This window comes from Erythrolamprus reginae, chromosome 3 (assembly GCF_031021105.1).
Source record: "Erythrolamprus reginae isolate rEryReg1 chromosome 3, rEryReg1.hap1, whole genome shotgun sequence".
Lineage (NCBI taxonomy): Eukaryota > Metazoa > Chordata > Lepidosauria > Squamata > Dipsadidae > Erythrolamprus > Erythrolamprus reginae.
Window position 1 is genome coordinate 28,957,390 of NC_091952.1, and position 20,299 is coordinate 28,977,688.

The 20,299-nt window shown below is 38.4% G+C and overlaps 1 protein-coding gene across 5 annotated transcripts in view; it reads right to left on the bottom strand.

Moving 5' to 3' along the window:
- The window catches only part of EYA2 (EYA transcriptional coactivator and phosphatase 2), a 169,545-nt gene that overhangs the window by 20,512 nt on the left and 128,734 nt on the right, over positions 1 to 20,299 (bottom strand). For all 5 annotated transcript variants that reach the window (XM_070744678.1, XM_070744677.1, XM_070744676.1 and 2 more), the window contains exons 8-10: positions 19,987 to 20,111; positions 17,565 to 17,648; positions 4,913 to 5,002 (exon numbers count right to left, since the gene is read on the bottom strand). In XM_070744678.1, coding sequence (XP_070600779.1) covers positions 4,913 to 5,002; positions 17,565 to 17,648; positions 19,987 to 20,111 — 299 coding nt within the window. The remainder of the gene's footprint in view (positions 1 to 4,912; positions 5,003 to 17,564; positions 17,649 to 19,986; positions 20,112 to 20,299) is intronic.

The window sequence follows — 20,299 nt, forward strand, 5'->3', positions numbered from 1 at the left end:
TATATTGCTGAATTTCTTTTGCAGAATTTTGGAGTACTCGGCCGAGGGTGTGTGTGTGTGAGGGAGAGGAGCTACAAACAATTAATGGGACAAGTCCCCAAACTTGATTTAAATTATTATTTTTAACTAAAATAGAGTTTAATCCAATGAGGCAAACTGAATTAACTAATGAAATAGTTAATACATAAACTTGGATTTAAACAAAAATACAAAACCAAATTGAGATTACTACGTCTGAATGAACTTCCTATGCAACTGAAACAACAAAATATTATGTTGCATCTGAGCTGAATGGAAAAAAACCTAATCAGATGCCTCATCCAGCATACAATTTCATACGTACTAATATACAATTGTGTCCCTGGGAGAAAATCAGTTCTGCATTCCTTCCTTAACCGCTTGGTGGCGGTGTGGGATATTTCATGCCTAGCGTTCTCTTCTTTCAAGAATCTTTCCTGCTTTAGGCCAGACCTGATGAGGTCTTCTGAGCATCTAGTGCACTGTTTTGTTTTTAAGACTGTAGTGCAGACACCAGGTCTCCCCATCTTACGAACTCTCACCATTTCCTTTGATCAAAAGCTCCTGGAAACATTTTTTTCCCTGCAGATCCTAAATTTGTCCTAAAGAACTAAAAGTAAGCTGATGGGGAAAGCACTTTTGCTCAGAGAAATGACTCTCAAAAAATAATGCAAACCACTATGATAAAATGCTCTGCTCTTCTTCAGTTTTAATCAATGTACAGTATTTCTGTCTATGCTGTCTCCTACACCAGTTTGAATCCTGAGAGATCTACTCTAACGAGAATTCGGGTATCGGTTTCCATCAACTGCGATCACTCATGCCCTTATCACCTCATGGTTAGATTATTGCAATGCGCTCAACATGGGGCTATCTCTGAAGAGCGTTTGGAGACTATAGCTGGTCCAGAATGCAGCCGCACCAACTGTTGTGGGTGTGTTTAGGTATACCCACATTGCACCAATTCTCCGCGAACTGCACTGTCTCCTGATTGGTCTCCGGGAGCAATTCAAGGTGTTGATTATTACCTTTACAGCCCTACATGGCTTAGGGCCAGACTATTTTCAAGACCGCCTTCTACCACATAGCTCCCAGCAACCGATAAGGGCCCATAGGGTTGGTCTTCTCCGGGTACCGTCAGCTAAACAGTGCTGGCTGGCGGGTCTACAGGGGAGGGCCTTTTCTGTGGCTGCTCCAACTTTCTGAAACCAGCTACTTCCCAAAATCCGGGCTACCTCCACCCTACTGGCCTTCCAGAAAGCTGTAAAGACCTGGTTTCTGGCAGGCCCGGGGCCGTTGATCTGATGCTGTACCATCGGCATCCGGCCATAAATGGCATGTATGGTTTTTAACTTTTGGTTTTAAATTGTTTTTAAACTGTTTTGTTAGAAGTTTTAATATTACACTGTATGTTTTATTATTTTGGTTATGAGCTGCCCAGAGTTCCCAGGGAGTTGGGCAGCATATAATGAATGGAATTAATGAACGAACCAACGAACCAACGAACCAACGAACCAACGAACCAACGAACCAACGAACCAACCAACCAACCAACCAACCAACCAACCAACCAACCAACCAACCAACCAACCAACCAACCAACCAACCAACCAACCAACCATCAAACAAACAAACAAACTGTCACACAGTATTTCCTCCTGTAGAACTGCTAAACAGATTAATTGGGACTTCTGACTACTTCCCTGGCTCAGAATATGGAGGACTTCATTACGAAAGAACAATTAGGTGCCAAGAATGAAGAGGCCAGTGATATTTTTAAGAGGTAAAAAATGAGACCCTTTTGGGGGGAATTTTATGTTCTTTTAACAGACAAGAAATAAAAGTTCAGACTCGGACACATTAAAACATATTTTTAATTAATGTTCACATCTTTCTTGATAAACGATTTATTTCTTTATCAGATTTTTATGCCATCTTTATTACTTTAAAGCAGCGGTGGGCTACAAGCCGCAGCTCATAAGTTCTTGCAGGACCAGCGTGCAATAGTGCACAGAGCCGCAGGTGTGCCCGTGTTTCAGCATGCACGAAAGCAAAAAAACCTTACTGAAACATGGGTGCACCTACGGTTCCATGCACGATTTTGCTTCCTCAACAGGTGTAGCAGCAAAATCGTGCTGGTCCTGTAAGAATTTATGAGCCGCGGCAGCGAGCAAAATTTAGCGTTCTGGCTCATAGCCCACCGCTGCTTTAAAGGGAACTCAAGGCAGCAAACATACATGATCTTCCGCGTTCTTTTTTGCTGCACAACAACCCTATGAGATGGGAGAAGGAGGACCCCAAAAACACCCAGATGGCTTTCATACCTAAGGCAGGACTAGAATTCAGGGTCTCCTTAGCCACTAGATCAAACTGGCTCTTTGTTGAAGTGGGAAAAAATATTAAGTTTTTAAAATCCTTTTTTTATTCTTTTGATATTTGCCATTAAAGAAAGAAAGTTATTGATCAGATGAAGTGTATTTGTCCCATTTCTATTGCTCCTGGTGTTTTAGTATCCAAAACCACAAACCCTGAGTCAAATTTTCTTTGATTTAAGCCTCTAATTAGCAAAGAAATGAAGGCCAAATTGCACTGTACATATTTTATTAACTACAAATAGCAGTCACTAAGGGGGACACAATTATAAGTGGAAATCCCCGCCCCCCCCACACACGGGGGAAGTAAAGTTACATCAGGACCAATGGGGTACTCTCTTCCTTCTCATGATTATGAGATCTCTCTATCTCTCTCCCTCTCCTCTCTCTATCTTCCCCAACTAGGATAATTGTTCAAAGGATGTTCAGCCTACATTTTGCATTTAGTACAATCCCAAACAAGAGCCTCATAGTTTCTATTTATATATATATTTAATTAATGAATTAACAAACAACATATTTTGGGGAAATTTGCACATTCATTTTCATCTTGAAATATCCCAATTCGATTGAATTCACTCTATTATTATACTGTATACTATTGTTATACTCTATTCACAAGTGAATACTAATAAAAATCACATACCGAGACATTTACATGCATTTTAATTTGAAAATAGGCAGAATGTTGACTTAAAGTATTAGTTGGTGGAAATTATTAATATGTAGAATCTAATAATAATTATAGGTGCAATCTAAATATTTATGAAAATAAATTGATGTTATGAAGTTGTTTATTTTCTTTGGTAACCTGTTGAAAGGAATGATATGTTAACCATGGATATTTTAACCACAACACAAACTGCTCCATTCAGCTGGGTAAACTAAACTGAGTATAATTTTAGCTCGGTAACTTTATTTTGTGGTTGTGTATAACACATTCATTTTAGCCAGAAGGCTAAGTTTGCCACATGTGTCATTATATTGGAAATGCCAAGATTTTGAATACATAGTTCCCAGATATTGAATTTTGTGCTTAACTTATCAAACTTTAGCTATTATTTAACTTAGTAAAACATTGAAACTAGAGATCTTCAAACTTTGCAAACTTTAGGACTTGTGGACTTCAACTCTCAGAATTCTCCAGATAGCTATGCTGGCTGGAGAATTCTGGGAGTTGAAATCCACAAGACTTAAAGTTGCCAAGTTTGAAGACCTCTGCACTGTAACAGTCTAAGTATTTTAAAACTGTCTTCAGGTTTGTGAACCCCAGTATAGTAAAAGGAAGAAAGAGAGCATGTTTAAAATTATGGTGACAACACCTAAGCTTTTATCTCCATCCATGCATGTAGTCTGATGGAAGTTCTCACTTAGTGTCTGATGGTTATGAGGGACTGCGTGGGAAATATTAAACTTAAATTTAATGAAAGAGGGAATCCTTACTAATCCAGGAATAATCTGAAATCATGATGGCTCCCAACCCTGCAGGTCTTTTATAAGACATTAATGATCTGGTTTTATGCCTCTACTATGAATGCACAGAGTTGATGTCTGCTAAATGACCAAATCAATTAAAGTTTACATAAGGTATGGAGTTTGTATAATTTACAGAGAAGATATGCAATCTTGGACTATGCCACAAGTCATAATCCTAATTTTCCTATTATGTGGAAATAAATTAAGTAGAGGGGAGAAAGATAAACCTTTTTCTTTCTAACTATATTAGAATTTGGGAGTGTGATAATAATCTTGTTTGTGTAGTTGCTATAGTGTTCATAGATATATTATTCTAATATATCTAGCTCAGGGTTGAACTGTGGAGTCTTTGATGCTCTCTGAACAAACATTTACTTGGAGATGTTTCATTACCCAACTAGGTAACATTATCAATGCACTAATAAATGAACTGTTGATGTTAACTAGTTGGGTACACCAAATAGCAAACACCAGCAAGAAAACAACCCAGCTCAGAGAGCAGCAAGGACTCCATAGATACGTTGTTCCTTAGATGATTTTAGTGGTCCAAAATTTATTTAGAAAGATCAAATACCCAGAGGTGAAGCAGTACATTTGTTAATGTTGTAACTAAATGAAATAAGAAAGCAAACATGCTCAAATAGGGGAAAGCACATTCACTACAGTTCTTACTACATAGTGATAACTATTTCCCTTTGATTATTACTGACTAGCTTAGTGACTTCCATACTTATATTATGAAACAGCAAAATTACAGCAGCAACCATGTTTGCATATCTGCTTAGTTCTCTTTTCCTAACTTTGATACATGAGACATCAATCAAGAATCATCTGCAACCTTCAAAGTAATCCTTGGTGGAGAAGCCTCAGGCTGTGATTAAGTTGAACCTTACTCAGAATTTTTGGCTTTGCTTGATAAAAGGAAGAAGGGGAAAAGAAACAAATGATGATTGTTTGAGCCAGCATCTCCAATTTGGTGCCTTCCATTTTTCATAATTCCCACTTAGACGATAGAAGAAATAAACTTGAACAAAATCAGTACCTACCTCCAGATCATTAAAAAACAGATGTGTATCTGCAAGATTGAAAATCATTTCTTCCATCATAAGGCCTATCCGAACTGACGTAGTGGTGTCCTGTTGGGGTGGAAAATAAACATTATTTATGTTTTTCTATCTATCTGTTTTGACACTCGGAGTGAAAGTTCAAGAAAGTAAATATTATGGGCTTTTAATTCTGAAAGGACATTTTCTGCTGAAGAAAGAAGGACTATTTTGATGAATAGGTTATAAGTGCGCTCGCACATCTAAAACTTTTCTAAAACTTTTGCAAACCTTGCATACCTTGGTTTGTGATAAAATCACTTCCTACATGCCTCCAAGCTAGAACCTGCACATAAGAATTCGAGATTTGCTGGGTGCTACCAGTAATTACTGTGGGTAATTACTAGTGCAAAACTAGTCAAGAGAAATGCTTGAACCCTGATCAAGAGTTCAGGACCCTTGCTTCAAAATTAATTCCATATAGTGTAAGAACATCACACAAATCACATCAAGTAGCAGCTACACTTGCTTTGTGAGCTGAAATTTGAATAATTTTGTACTTTCCGTGTAGAATCCCCAGTACCATCTCTGCACTGCTCAGTCTTATAGGAATCCTAATTCACATTCTTATTTTCCAAAGCAATAATTTTAACGATAGACCTTAAAGTCAGAAGAACAGATTGCCATGAAATCGCATAGCCTTGGATAGGATACTATTAACATATTCTGGCTTAACCTTGAGGGTTGTTGTGATATTAAAAATAGGATTTTGATCTTATGAAGAGGGTCACCACACAAATAAAATTGCAATGGAATACATGGGCAGCTCAACCTGGATTTCTATCTTAAAAATCTACGCTAGTTTTAAAAATGCAACATCCCCATGAAAGTCAAGTGGTACCAATATCACACTTTATGACTCAACACTGATCATGATTGTTGTGGATGGGAAAGATTATCGTCAGAGATTTACATATGTGGTCCCACTTAGTTTATCATCCACAATCTGTGCTTTGCTCTATGAGAAATATTCCGTGTTAAAGCTTTGAACAGAATAATCTGCTTGATGCCTGTTTGAATGGGAACATTTAAGCTCCTCTTAATGAAAAAAATAAAAGAAAAATTTAGCATTTAGATTTATATATCACTTCATAGAGCTTTACAGCCCTCTCTAAGTAATTTACAGAGCATAAGCATATTGCCCCCAACAATCTGGGTTTTCATTTTACCAACCTGGGAAAGATGGAAGGCTGAGTCAACCTTGAGCCTACTGAGATTCGATCTGCCAAACTGCTGGCAGCTAGTGATCAGCAGAAGTAGCTTGCAATACTGTACTCTAACCCAGTGTTTCCCAACCTTGGCAACTTGAAGATATTTGGACTTCAGCTCCCAGAATTCCTCAGCCAGCAAATGCTGGCTGGGGAATTCTGGGAGTTGAAGTCCAAATATCTTCAAGTTGCCAAGGTTGGGAAACACTGCTCTAACCACTGAGCCACCCAGGCTCTTGTTCAACTCATTGCAAGACCATTGCATGGATGAAAGTGAATGTGTACTAAAGAATATGAGTGCATGAAAGGCCTTTTTAAACACTCTTGGAGTTTCTCACTTGTGTTATTAGCGTGACTATGAAAATCACATCGGGCTCTGAAACCCTGGCTCTTAGTTTTATTTTGAAAACAGACAACAAACATTTGCTTAACTTTGTTTTAAAATATACCTATGGTAGTGATTTCTCTTTCCATTTTTTAAATTGTCTGTCTCAACTGGGCTGGACTCCTGTGTGTGTTTCTCCCTACAAACTCCCCTTCCTCCATCATCACCAGTACAACCCCTGCTGACATTGTAACAGGAAGTTGGAGGCAAATTTATCTTTGGCAATCTCTCAAACGCAAGTCACTCTTTGTCTTTTCAGTTTGTGCTTCCAAATCATTCACAGTTCAGGCTTAGGTTTTAAGTGGTAAACTGTTAAGACTTGTATGCTGCCATTCGTAAAGGGCCAGGTCTTTGAGGGCTCTTCCATCTTACCCAGGTGTCAATTCATCTGATATTCCAAATGTTTGTGTCATGAACTTCTACATCTCTTTTGCTTTTCAAAAAATAACAAGCCGTAAGCACAAAAAGCTCCAAGCACCAGCGTCTCTTGTATTGAAACAATCAGACTTTTCTACCTTCCTGCCAAGTGCTTGCTGATGCCATGAACAAATAATGACTTTTCCACCAGGAAGAAAGCATTAATTAAGCGTATTTGTCAGATTTCCATTCTACCGGGGGGGGGGGGGGCTTTATCTCTTGGAGGTGTCAGCCAAAGGTGAAAGGCAGATTACCGCACAATGCAAGGCCTTCCAAGTTAAATCTCATCTTTGTGGTTAGCTTTTAATAATAAAAGTTGTCACCAAAGAGTTTAATGGTTTTAATTTGGTTTAATTACTTGGAAAAGGAACCAGTTTGTTTGCTTGTATTAACTAGAAAGAAAGGAGATTTGGAGGGGGAGAAAAAAAGAGAGCGTGCTACATGCCTGAGTGAGGATAGGCTGCTTTTATTCTTTAGTTGTCGAGTGTTATGCCTTGATGAGAATATAAGAAAGCAATTATACCACTTAGTATTTAAGCAAGTTTGTTTGAGTTCCAGAACAAATTCCACCTCCCTCCACCAATGCTGTTTGTTCCATTCTTCTCTAATTATTTATTTTTAAATGTTGCTTAGGGGAATCATTTATGTCAATAAAAGACTCAGACTGGGTCTCTTTTTACTAATGTTTTTTTAAAATATAAGCAGTTATGAATCTTTTCACAAAACAAATTCATATAATGGCAAATTAATAGTTGCCAGGAGGCACAAGCATAGATTAATATAAGAATCCTGTGAACAGAAGAAGGAAAAATGCAGTATACTTTCAAATGTTTAAAAGAGATTTAAAAAAAAATATCATACCAAACATTTTAGATAAATTACCAATACTGGAGACAACCATGTATATGGCATAATGGCTTAATGAGTCAAGATATTGCTAGCAGGAATATTAAAATATGTTTGCTGCCTTAAGAATATGCTGTTTTTTATCACTGTTGTTAGCCGCCCCGAGTCTACGGAGAGGGGCGGCATACAAATCCAATCAATCAATCAATCAATAAATCAATCAGGGATTTTTCCTCCCAGTTAGGCCAAACACTATTTTCGCTTTTCTCTTCCAACCAGACTGAATGGAAGAAAATGCTGTATACAAGAGAGTTTGTATTGTATTTGTATTCACTGAGGGGCTGTCAGATTTCTATGTTATTTATGGTTATAAGTGATGTTCTTCACTTCATACAGCAGGAGGTTATCACGTGATAACTTTCTGCAACCTTCTGACAAGCAAAGTCAATGCGGAAACCAGATTCACTTAACAATCATGTTACTCATTTTTAACAACGGCAGCAATTCATTTAATGTATGTAGCAAGAGAAGTCGCAAAACTCACTTCATGAATTTCTCACTTAGCAACATACATTTTGGGTTTGGTTGGGGTCGTAAATTGGGGACTACCTGCATATGCTGACATATGCTGTGTGTATGTATTTTATATATCGGGGTTTTTTTCTTTTTAGACTTTTTAATGTAAAACTGTTATTTTAGATTTTAATTATTAGATTTGTTACCATGTATTGTTTTTATCACTGTTGTGAGCCGCCCCGAGTCTACGGAGAGGGGCAGCATACAAATCTAATAAACATAGAAACATAGAAGACTGACGGCAGAAAAAGACCTCATGGTCCATCTAGTCTGCCCTTATACTATTTCCTGTATTTTATCTTACAATGGATATATGTTTATCCCAGGCATGTTTAAATTCAGTTACTGTGGATTTAGCAACCACGTCTGCTGGAAGTTTGTTCCAAGGATCTACTACTCTTTCAGTAAAATAATATTTTCTCACTTTGCTTTTGATCTTTCCCCCATAAATAATAATAATAATAATTTTAAGCTTTTTCTGATGTTTGCATCTCTTGATTTGGATAGCCAGATTTGAAAAATAAAATGTGACCCAGAGGAGGAACATATTCGTAGTTTCTGTCGGAAACATAAAACAGATGCATTTTTTTTCTGAGATAGTGCATTGGCCAAACAATGCTAGAGATGCATTTGGATTACAATATTTGTGTGCGGTGCCACATAGGTGCTCATGCACATACCAAAGATACCTTTGTCTTAGATTCCAGATTGCTCTACAGCCGTGCTGTCAAACTCAAGGACTGGATCGGGCCTGCGGGTTGTTTAGATCTGGCCCGCAGGATTACCCTGGAAACAGCATTTGGCCGGCCAGTGGTGCCTCTGCCAGGAAAAATGGAATTCAGGAGGGCCGTATGCAGCCCTCTAAGGCTCTGTTTTTGCTGGCAGACAGTTGCAGGAAGCCGTTTGGGAAGCTTGGAAGCTTCCCAAACTTGGGAGCTTAGGAAGCTTGGGAGCCCATTTTCACTGGCAGGGCATTCAGGCCACCAAAGGTTCCCCCGCCGTGAGTGATGTCAAACTGGCCATGGCCACCACGGCCATGCGCATCCCCCCCCCACCGAGGTCAAACACAACACAATAAAATTAAATTTGAAACACTTGCTCATTCTCTTCCGTCTATCTTGCGCTGAATGAGCTACCATCACAGCCAATTCAAAATGTCTTGAAGCTACCAGCAATTCAGTATATACTTTTATTCAGTATATGCTTTAATTCAGTACAATGGTACCTCTACCTATAAACGCTTCTACTTACGAACTTTTCTAGATAAGAACGGGGTTTTCAAGATTTTTTGGCCTCTTCTCAATAACCATTTTCCGCTTACAAATCCCAGCTTTCGAAACTGTAACTGGAAAAGGCAGGAAGAAGCCTCTGTTGGGCCTTTCTAGGAATCTCTTGGGAGGAAACAGGGCCGGAAAAGATGGGGAGAAGCCTCCGTGGGGCGTCTCTAGGAATCTCCTGGGAGGAAACAGGGCTTCCACCCTCCCTGTGGTTTCCCCAACTGCACACATTATTTGCTTTTACATTGATTCCTATGGGAAAAATTGCTTCTTCTTACAAACTTTTGTACTTAAGAACCTGGTCACGGAAAGAATTAAGTTCGTAAGTAGAAGCATCACTGTATATGCTTTTATTATTTTATTATTATTATTTAGCATTGATTCATCTTGCATCCTCTTAAAAGCAAATGGTTCCATCTTACAAACCTTCCATCCCCTCTCCTATTGCTCTCCTATATCTCCTATACCTTTCTTCTATTCCTATATCTCTTCTTCTATTCATTATCTTTCATTGATATGTTCTATTACTATATCTTCTTTTCTATTCTTTCATAGATATATTTTACTATGAGTATCTCCTCCATAACCTTCACCATGTATTTTACTATGTGTGTGTGTATATATATATATTTATTTTCGTAGATTTTCACAGGTATATGTATGTAGATTGTTCTGAGTTCGGGTTTTGCCCCGTGTAATATTTTGAGTGTCTATGCGACGTTTCGGTGAAATCACATTCACCATCATCAGGCTGAAGTTATAAGCTTCGTGCTACTGTAAATATAAACTACAGCAGCACGAAGCTTATAACTTCAGCCTGATGATGGTGAATGTGATTTCACCAAAAATCCTTTCCGAATTTCATACATATTTAGTCAATCCAGCCATTTATGAATTAAAGCATATTTGTTTTTAGAATCTATTTGATAGAATTCCAAAGAATTGTGTCTTTCTTTTGAAGGGCTTGTTCTGCCTGTTTTGCCTTCTAAGTTTCATTTTTCAAGAGGGGCGTCTGCTAATAGGCTCCAGTGGCTTTTAATATTCCAAGGTACCCAGTGCACACGAGTAACAAAATGTAAATAAACACAGCTGAACCAGGAAGAAGAGTGAAGGTTTTCTCATTAAAGAAATAAAATAAACAGATGCTCTTAAGCACTTTGCCTCATGTTTGTCAAAGGAATGGAGTACTCTTTAGATGCCTGCACAGCCCTGATGGGGCCTATACTTATTAGGCCAATTTCTAAACAAAGCAAAGAATACATGCCACTCTGAATTGGCTAATAGAGGTCAAGGGAGAAGCAGACAGTTGATCTGAACTCAAACAGTGAGAACCTTTACAAACCAAACAAGTGCAATTAACTTTTTAAGTGCCAGTTTTTACTTCTTCCTTATACAGGAATAGTAAAGCAAAGCCTTAGCTAGTAAAAGTTCCAACAATATTTCCAAGGTTTTTCAGATAAGGTACTCATTTTAAGACAAAATTATTTTTGTAACTACACAAACTAATTTTTATGAGAACTTTTCATGAATGGTCCAGTGAAAAATTATACTCCATCTTGCTTTATATTTTGAGTTAAGTACAGTATATTATAGGGAGACAAGAATTTGAAAAGGTTGTTTAAGAAAGTGATTATTCAGAAAATAACTCTACTCTTAACTCATACAGTTAACAAAAAGATACCACTTTGTCAAAATAGTAAGAATGTCATGAAAAAGACTGTGTAGGGCAGAGGCAGTGATGGGCTCCTATGGGTACCGTCAGGAATGCAGTACCGTTAGAAAAATTTTGGTCAGGTACACAGTACCGGTAGCAAAATTTTGATTTTTTTTCTTTTTTTCCCTTCTGGGCTCTGGGTATGTTTTTTCTATCGTGGTAAATGAGGTTGAATGTGTATAATTTTAGAAGATCTCTGTGTGTGTGTATGTGTACATACACATACAGTTTATATAGTAAATAATGTATATTTTTGTGTGCATGTGTACACAAATGGCATATATACATAGAGTTAAATAGTATATTTTGGATGTTCAGTAATAGTAAATAGAGAAATTATATCTCTTTGAGGCGATGAGAGGCCAGGCACCCTAACCCAAACCCTTGACATGAGTGACGTCAAGTTGGCCACCTTTAAACCAGTCACATGACCTTTAAGCCAACCCCCCGGGCACATGATTGTCAAGCCATTCCCACCTGGTCACATGGCCTGCAAGCCACATCCACAAAATAAGCCACACCCACAGCATGGTAGTAAAAAATTTTGTACCCCTTCACTGGGCAGAGGTGTCTAACTTGATTTCCTTGAGGGCCACTTCAGGGTTGTGTTTGACCTCGGGCGAAGGGGCTGGTGCAGGTGTCAGGGGTGCCTGTGGCGGCCTGAGTGCTCTGCCAGCGAAAACCAGCTCCTGTTCTCCATTTTTGGCTGGGATGGCCTCCTGCAACCCTCTGCCAGTGAAAACAGAGCTCAGGAGGGCCCAAGTGTGTGGCTCTGCGGGTCAGATCTAAACAACCCATGGGCCGGATCCAGCCCATGGGCCTTGAGTTTGACACCCTTGGTATAGGGTATCCAACTCATAATCTGCCCATTCTTTTTTTTTTTCCAAAAAGAGACAGACAAAGACATACAACATTAAACATTTAAGGAGCTGCCATTGCTCCACTTGTCGTAGAAGTCTAACTAATACAGAATATAAAAAACCCATAACTGTTACCAGATCTATGAAGAAATGCCACACGTGTAAATTACATTCTTATTGAATTTAATTCTATATTTTTAATATTAAACTTATTAATTAAATTTCTTTATATTTTAAAATGTTATGTACTTATATAAAAAGAAGAGAAATAAACAAAGTATTAGTAATACAGAAAAAAGAGAAGATAAACACTTCTAAGTTAGTTATAATATATACTATTTCATTCTATCTTAAAATTCTTCAAATCATTATTTATTCTTATATACTTAGTTATTAATTCTATTTTTAAAATTCCACCAATCATATACTTTGTCCCATATTTTATAAAATTCTGTTTCAGTTTGGTTATTCAGACATTTAGTCATCATGTTTAGTTCTGCACATTGTATAATTTTTTTAAATACCTCTGCCCATTCTTATTGAAACCATACAATATTCCAACAAACAATAACTGAATTATTATTTTAAAAGCACTTGATTATTATCCTGTCTTCCTGCATTCTCGGCACATCACTGAAATATGTGAAGTTAATTGCTCACTACACCCCATAAAGCAATGCTATTGGTATGGGCCACACCATTGCTCTGGTAGTGAAAATGGAGTTGTGTGCACAGGTCTGGATGACCGGTGTTCGTGCGTGCATGTCCAAGCATGTTTTTGCTTCTGTGCATCCATAAGAAGCAAAATCTTGTGAGGGCATGCCCCTGTGTGCAAGATGTTGACAATTTTTTAGTTTTAAAAAATTCTGTCTGCTGTGCGCACAACGCACTGGTAGCAGAGGTAAGTAGGAACCCCTGCTTGCCATAAAGTATCTGTCAGCTAAAACTTCAGAACTTCTAGATAATTCTAGAACAGAAGAACTCAAGATATGAATGAGAGATGAATTTCAAAAATTAAAGTCTCTTGTGGGCATGAGAAGCTATTTTAAAAAACCAGTAGGTGATTTTTTTTTTCCTCCCATGGAAAATCATTAATTCATTCCGATTGTGTTTCTTTTCATGCAGCTTGGACTAAAAAAATTAGCATAATTTACTTTCCCATTTCTAGCCCACCTGTTGAGATCCAAAATCCAGAAAAAAGACGACAACTTTAGAACAATGTCAAAACACACCAGGTGTTCACAAGTCTTGCGCTGACCTCAGTTGTCCAGAGATTTTGTTTTAATATATACTGGTTTTGCAACAGGGGAACTAATGCCTGTCATTGTGTAATTAATGGTGGATTATATTGCAAGATTTGCATGGGAAACCTACTGAGTACAAAGAATATGAGAACTAGCACAACTAATATAATTTCACCGTTGCCACAACTAGCAAAGACGTTTTTTAGTCTTTGTTTTTTTCCCTTTGATTAAACTCTAAGACCAGTAGCTAATTATCTCCTGCAGAACACAGTACTTGATATAATAATTTCTTATCCTTGTATACTTATTTCTGCCTTAAATCTCTTTTCTCTACCATTATGTAAATGTTTTTCCTTGACTTTATTTATTTTTTGTATACAGTAGTAACAACTTATCTTAAGAAAAACTGCTTCTCAATAGAGTGCTTAAAATTGATTGCATAATGTTTACCAAGTAATTTTGTGTGAGAACGATTTCCTAGTGTATTGCCTAACAAGTTCTAATGGAAAAGCTGAGCTTGACATGAGATTTGTCTATTGGATCCCAAAGTGGGACTTTTCCTTAGCTCAGTGGTTCTCAACCTTTCTAATGCCGCGACCCCTTAATACAGTTCCTCATCTTGTGGTGACCCCCAACTATACGTTTAGCGCCAATTCTTCCAACAGACCTTTAAGCTGATTGGTAAGAGGTCAGAGGAACACCCTCCTGTAAACGCCTGATTGGTTGGATTGTAAAAATATGTTCCAAGATGCCAGAATAGAAGCTAACACCATTGGAAATTTGTCTTTTCCCAGGGTCTTAGGCAACCCCTGTGAAATGGTCATTCGACCCCCAAAGGGGTCCCGACCCCAAGGTTGAAAACCACTGCCTTAGCTCTTCAAAAAAATTTATCCAGTAAAACCTCCATGTCACTTCCATGAAATGAGCTTCATGTTTTTATAACAGGCTGTAACAGGTTTCCTCGAGCCAGTTGGCCCTGTAGCCAGGCGAGGTCATGAGGGCCACAGCAGATTTATGCATGTCAGTGGGCCCACTGGCGGCCATGGTCTCCTAGATTTCACACTGGGTGCTGTAGCCTGTGATAGCCCTTCCATGCTCCCATGGAAGGGAGGTATCAACATACTCCTTATTTCAAATTTCATTGGTCTAAGACCATAAGATCACACAACCAGGATTCTAATTGTGCAAGTGGAGCTCGCTACAGAGGCTTGCCCGATATCGAATGGGGCGTGGCCTGGGGATTGGGGACCTCTAAGTTAGAAGATGGGTGTGTGTGCGTGCAAAATATTTTAAGCAAATAAATTCCAGTCTCAATTGTGGACATAAGTCAAGGAGTACCTGTGCAGTGTTATGTAAAGCAGAATGCATAATATATTTTGTTTTAGTTGCTCCTGGAGCATTTAAGATTGAAGAAACCAAACTTATAAACAAATGTGCTCTCTTTTTAGAGAGAAAGGGTAGAGTCCATAAAAAGGTCTTCAGAAGGTTTCTATATCATCAACATTTGGAATTTTTTATACATGTGTTCAAATCTTAAGGAGGGCGATAAATCTAAGCTTCGGTTACCTATCCCACTTGTTGCAGGTATCATAAAGCTGACAGCAGCTGGTAGAATCGTAAAATGATGTCAAATCTTATTTCTGCAGTCACTGTTACAATAGTCAAGTCTATTTAAATGAGTGCCAAGTTAGTAATCCCAGTCTAATAAATAGCAAATACCACATGAAAGAAGCAACATGATGTAATATCGAAAGAGAATGAACTTATTGTTTCTTTATCAGTTAAAAAAAAGCGTTACACAAGTTAAGACATGACTACTTTATGGTTTTGCTACTTTTTCTAGATACTGTACTTTGTGAAGCTTGTAGATTTGTAAAACAGGTACAAATCTTGGTTTCCAAATTTTTCCCTCGCGCTGCCTCCCAGGCAACCGGTTCTGTGGGTATGGCTCATTTTGTGGGCATGTCTTGATGATCATGTGATGATGGCTGTGGCTTCATCGTCATGTGACTGGATGGGCATGGCTTGGTGGGCATGTGACTAGGGGAGCATGTGATAGGATGGGTGTGGCCAACTTGACGTCATTCACATCAAGGGTTAGTGCTAGGGTGCCTGGCCTCTCCTCGCCTCACAGGCCTCGACAAGATAAAAATTTCCTGTCAATTTATGTACTACTACTGAACATCCAAAATATACTATTTAGTCCTATGTTCTTTCTTTCTTACCTCTCTCTCCCTCCCTTCCTTCCCCCTCTTTCTTTCTTTTTATTCCTTTCTCTTTTTCTTTTTTCTCTTTCTCTCCTTTCCTTTCCTTCCTTTTCTTTTTTCTTTCTTTCTTTTTTCTCTTTTTCTTGTCTCTCCCTCTCTCTTCCTTCCTCTTCCTTCCTTCCTTCCTTCCTTGTCTCTCTTTCTCAAAATCTTATGAGCCCTAGACTCCACCCACCACAAATAGATGGCTTCAGATTTTAAAACACTTTTTAAAAAATACATTAACCTGGTCAGTATCTTCATTTTGACTAATTTATCCTTACTAGGAAAATTTAAGTATTTATGAGCTTCACATTAATCATATTTTTTTAAAATCGGAGATGAAGTCATAACCCTGATAGAATAAATTTCTGCAGATGAAAAATTGTCAATTTCAAATTGTCATAACCGATAGAGTTGACAAAATATGGTGCTATAGCTTCCTATGTAAATTTCACTGACATTTATTGAAAGGGACACCCTTTTTCTCACACTCACCATTCCTGAGGGAGATGGGTGGTTACGAAGCGTGAAATACGAATAAATAATTGCTCTGAGCATAAACGTTGAAACTCATGCCCTTTGGGTACCTTTGGTGCCATCTCATCCCAACTCTGGATCCTGTCTGCAAACGAATTTTTGGAGAAGAGCTTTTTCTGCTGTGGTTATGGAATATTCTCCTGTTGGCACTGTGGTTTGCCCCATACTGCTGGCCTTCTGGAAGAGCCAAAAAATGTAGCTCTTCTGTTTTGCCTGGGACCCCAACAAGGACCTGCTACATTGGGGGTGTCTGACCGGGTAGAAAAGATGCTCTCTCTCTCTGTTTATTTTAATTGTTAGACTTATTTTTACTTATCATATGATTAGCTGTCCAAAGTCACAATATCAGTGAAATGGGGTGAGGGGGAGGAATTATTTAATTAATTAAATGAACAATAAAACAAATGTCCCTGCTTATTGCTGAAATCTAGCCATCCTTGTTTAAAGATAAAGACCAGAGTGGGTCTTCTCCGGGTCCCGTCAACTAAACAATGTCGCTTGGCGGGACCCAGGGGAAGAGCCTTCTCTGTGGTGGCCCCGGCTCTCTGGAACCAACTCCCCCCAGAGATTAGAATTGCCCCCACCCTCCTTGACTTTCGTAAGCTGCTTAAAACCCACCTCTGCCACCAGGCATGGGGGAATTGAGATACTCTTTCCCCCTAGGCCCTTACAATTTTATGCATGGTATATCTGTATGTATGTTTGGTTTTTATAATAATGGGTTTTTAACTGTTTTTAGTATTGGATTATTATTATATGCTGTTTTATTAGTGTTGTTAACCGCCCCGAGTCTGGGGAGAGGGGCGGCATTCAAATCCAATAAATAAGTAAGTAAGTAAGTAAGTAAGTAAGTAAGTAAGTAAGTAAGTAAGTAAGTAAGTAAGTAAGTAGGTAAGTAAATAAATAAATCCAGTACTAAGCTCAAACTATGAACTTGACTTTTCAAATACAACTCTATCAAGTTCAAGTATATTATTAAAGTAAGTTCAGTTGCCATAACTGGACTTTCAGACAACCTGGATGACTGAGTATCTTCATTGATACATCAAATGAGTAACAGTGTTGAGGATTCTGATGCCTTTACCCAGGGGTCCCCAAACTTTAAGACTCGTGGACTTCAATTCCCAGAATTCTCCAGCCAGCATAACTGGTTGGAGAATTCTGGAAGTTGAAGTCCACAAGTCTTAAAGTTGCTAAGTTTGAAGACCTCTGCCTTTATCCTTACAATTTTCATTGGACAAACAATAATGTTAGAAAATAAGACAAGAGAACTCAACAGTACCTTTCCGTATCTGGAGGCAAAAGTTCCCGTGAGTAAGGAGTGAAAAATAATTATCGTCTCATCCAAATCCCATACAAACACACGCTGTCAGAGAAAAAAAAAGGGGTGGAAAAACAGAGAAAAATACACCAATTATTGGCAGAAAAACACTAATTTTGGATTATGTACTGTAACCATGTAACTAAGAAACATAGAAGATTGACGGCAGAAAAAGACCTCATGGTCCATCTAGTCCAGTGATGGCGAACCTATGGCACCTATGGCCATATCTTCTGGCACATGAGCCGTTGCCCTAGCTCCAACATGCATGTGTGTGCCAGCCAGCTGATTTTTGGCTCACACAGAGGCTCTGGGAGGGTGTTTTTGGCTTCCAGGGAGCCTCTGGAGGGATAGGGGAGGGTGTTTTTATCCTCCCCCGGCTCCAGAGAAGCCTACTGGGCCCACCAGAAGTTGGGAAACAGGCCATTTCTGGCCTACCGAGGGTCTCCTGGGGCGGGGAAAGCTGTTTTCACCTGAATTATGGGTGTGGGCACTCGTGCATGCACAATAGTATGCTCGCACGCTCTTTCGGCACCCAAGGAATAAAAGGTTCGCCATCACTGATCTAGTCTGCCCATATACTATTTCCTGTATTTTTCAATTCAATTCAATTCCATTTATTAGATTTGTATGCCGCCCCTCTCCGAAGACTCGGGGCGGCTCACAATTTTATCTTAGGATGGATATATGTTTATCTCAGGCATGTTTAAATTCAGCTATTGAGGTTTTACCAACCACATCTGCTGGAAGTTTATTCCAAGCATCTACTAGTCTTTCAGTAAAATAATATTTTCTCATGTTGCGTCTGATCTTTCCCCCAACTAACCTCAGATTGTGCCCCCTTGTTCTTGTGTTCACTTTCCTATTAAAAACACTTCGCTCCTGAAAGTTATTTAATCCTTTAACGTATTTAAATGTTTCAATCATGTCCCCCCCTTCCCTTCTGTCCTCCGGACTATACAGATTGAGTTCATTAAAAAAAAGAGAAGAATCTCTTTGCTTCCTCCCAATGATCTTGCAAGTGTGGGGCACTACCTCAGCTACAGTATTTGAAGATATCCTGTTCCTAAAATATCTCACCTTTATCTTTTTACCCTTTCCTCTTGCTGTCAGAGTCCCAGAAGAAATGCTGCCCTTATTTATTTTAAACTGCTTCAAAAGACTAAGAACAAACAAAAACACTCTTTTCTTTTAAAGCAGTTTAAACAATTTTCTAGTACTAATCTACTATTATAACCACAGTAATACTTCTGAAATTTTCCCTTCTTCCCCCTGATTTTTTTACTGTGACTATTTTAAAGCATTAGCCCCTTTGAATATTGAGTGTCACATCAATAAATAATGTATCCCTTTAACAAGATTGGATGCATTCCTTCCTCTTTTATTTAAAACAGAAAGGTGAAGACAAGGCTGCTATGATAAATGTTTGGGATCCCAGTGCAATGCTCACGGTCTCCACCAAATTAATAAGCATTTCATTTAATATTTGCCACCATCCTTCCCACAAGATTTAATAAATTTCTTTTGAATTGCAATATTAGCATGATATAAAGCAAAGCATGGCTCTCTAGTCCCAAGTCATCCTTAGAAATAAAAATAACTACACTGAGAAAAGCTGTCCAGAAAAAGAAAAACTGGCCTTTATTCTCATGAAGTTATTCATATTTACTTTAGGTGCTTGAAGGCTGAAAACGTTATAATATTTGGACAATGTAGAATAATCTGCCCCTCCTTCTCCATGACAAGTCCTTAGATATGTTAAGGCAACTATAATGTGTCTTTGCATCCTTTGAACATATTCGATTCAGTGTATTAAAAAGTTCCTTATAAAATAAGCATTCGTTGCCCTGTTCTCGACATGCAACACTCACATTATTATGTTTTTATGTCAGGCAAAATCCCCTACTTTTTAAGCTGGTGGGCAAATCTTAATAATATGGTAGTGGGTGTTATTCCAAAAGGGGAGAGGACATTTGCCCATTCACAAAATAGCTAGCACAGGGACATAAGTAATTATGAAGCATTGATTCCCCAAAATGCTACCTGCCCTACCTCTCTCACTCCCCCAAGGACAATTCTACCTCTGGTAGAATATCTTTTTCCTGAAAACAATGGATTGTAGCATTCTTTAAGCAAGGTCCCACAGGCATTCTTGGAAGTAAAGCAGATGCTGGAGAAGGAAAGCCACTTTGCTTTGCAACATGCTGGTTTTTAATTTTGAGGGTTAAAGGAAGGTTTTAGAAAAATTAAAATTTAGGTGAGATATGGAACCTAGTGGGCATAATGAAGACTTCTGGATGAAATTAGTGCCTCATAATACCATGTTGGAGACACCAGATTTAAGCATCAAAGAAAGGGAGTAAGAAGCCTTTATTACTCTTACCTCAATATCAGTGTCTCCTGACGGGGATGGATCACTACTTCTTTTTGATCGCCCTCGGAGTTTTCCATCAGTTCCTCTGTGCTGTCGGTCAGATTCTACGCCTTTTACAGGTGTTGTATATTCACCTATAACAGGAATCTGACTTAAAGCAACATCCTAAGTTATTATTCTTAGGCTGTTTCAACAAAATGCCCAAAATATCAAATATTCATTCCAACAGCAGAAATTACAGACATACGGTCATAAAATATTTCTGATTTTTTCCCCCTGTGTTGAAAAGGGATGAAAAAGTTGTATTTTTAGAAACATAGAA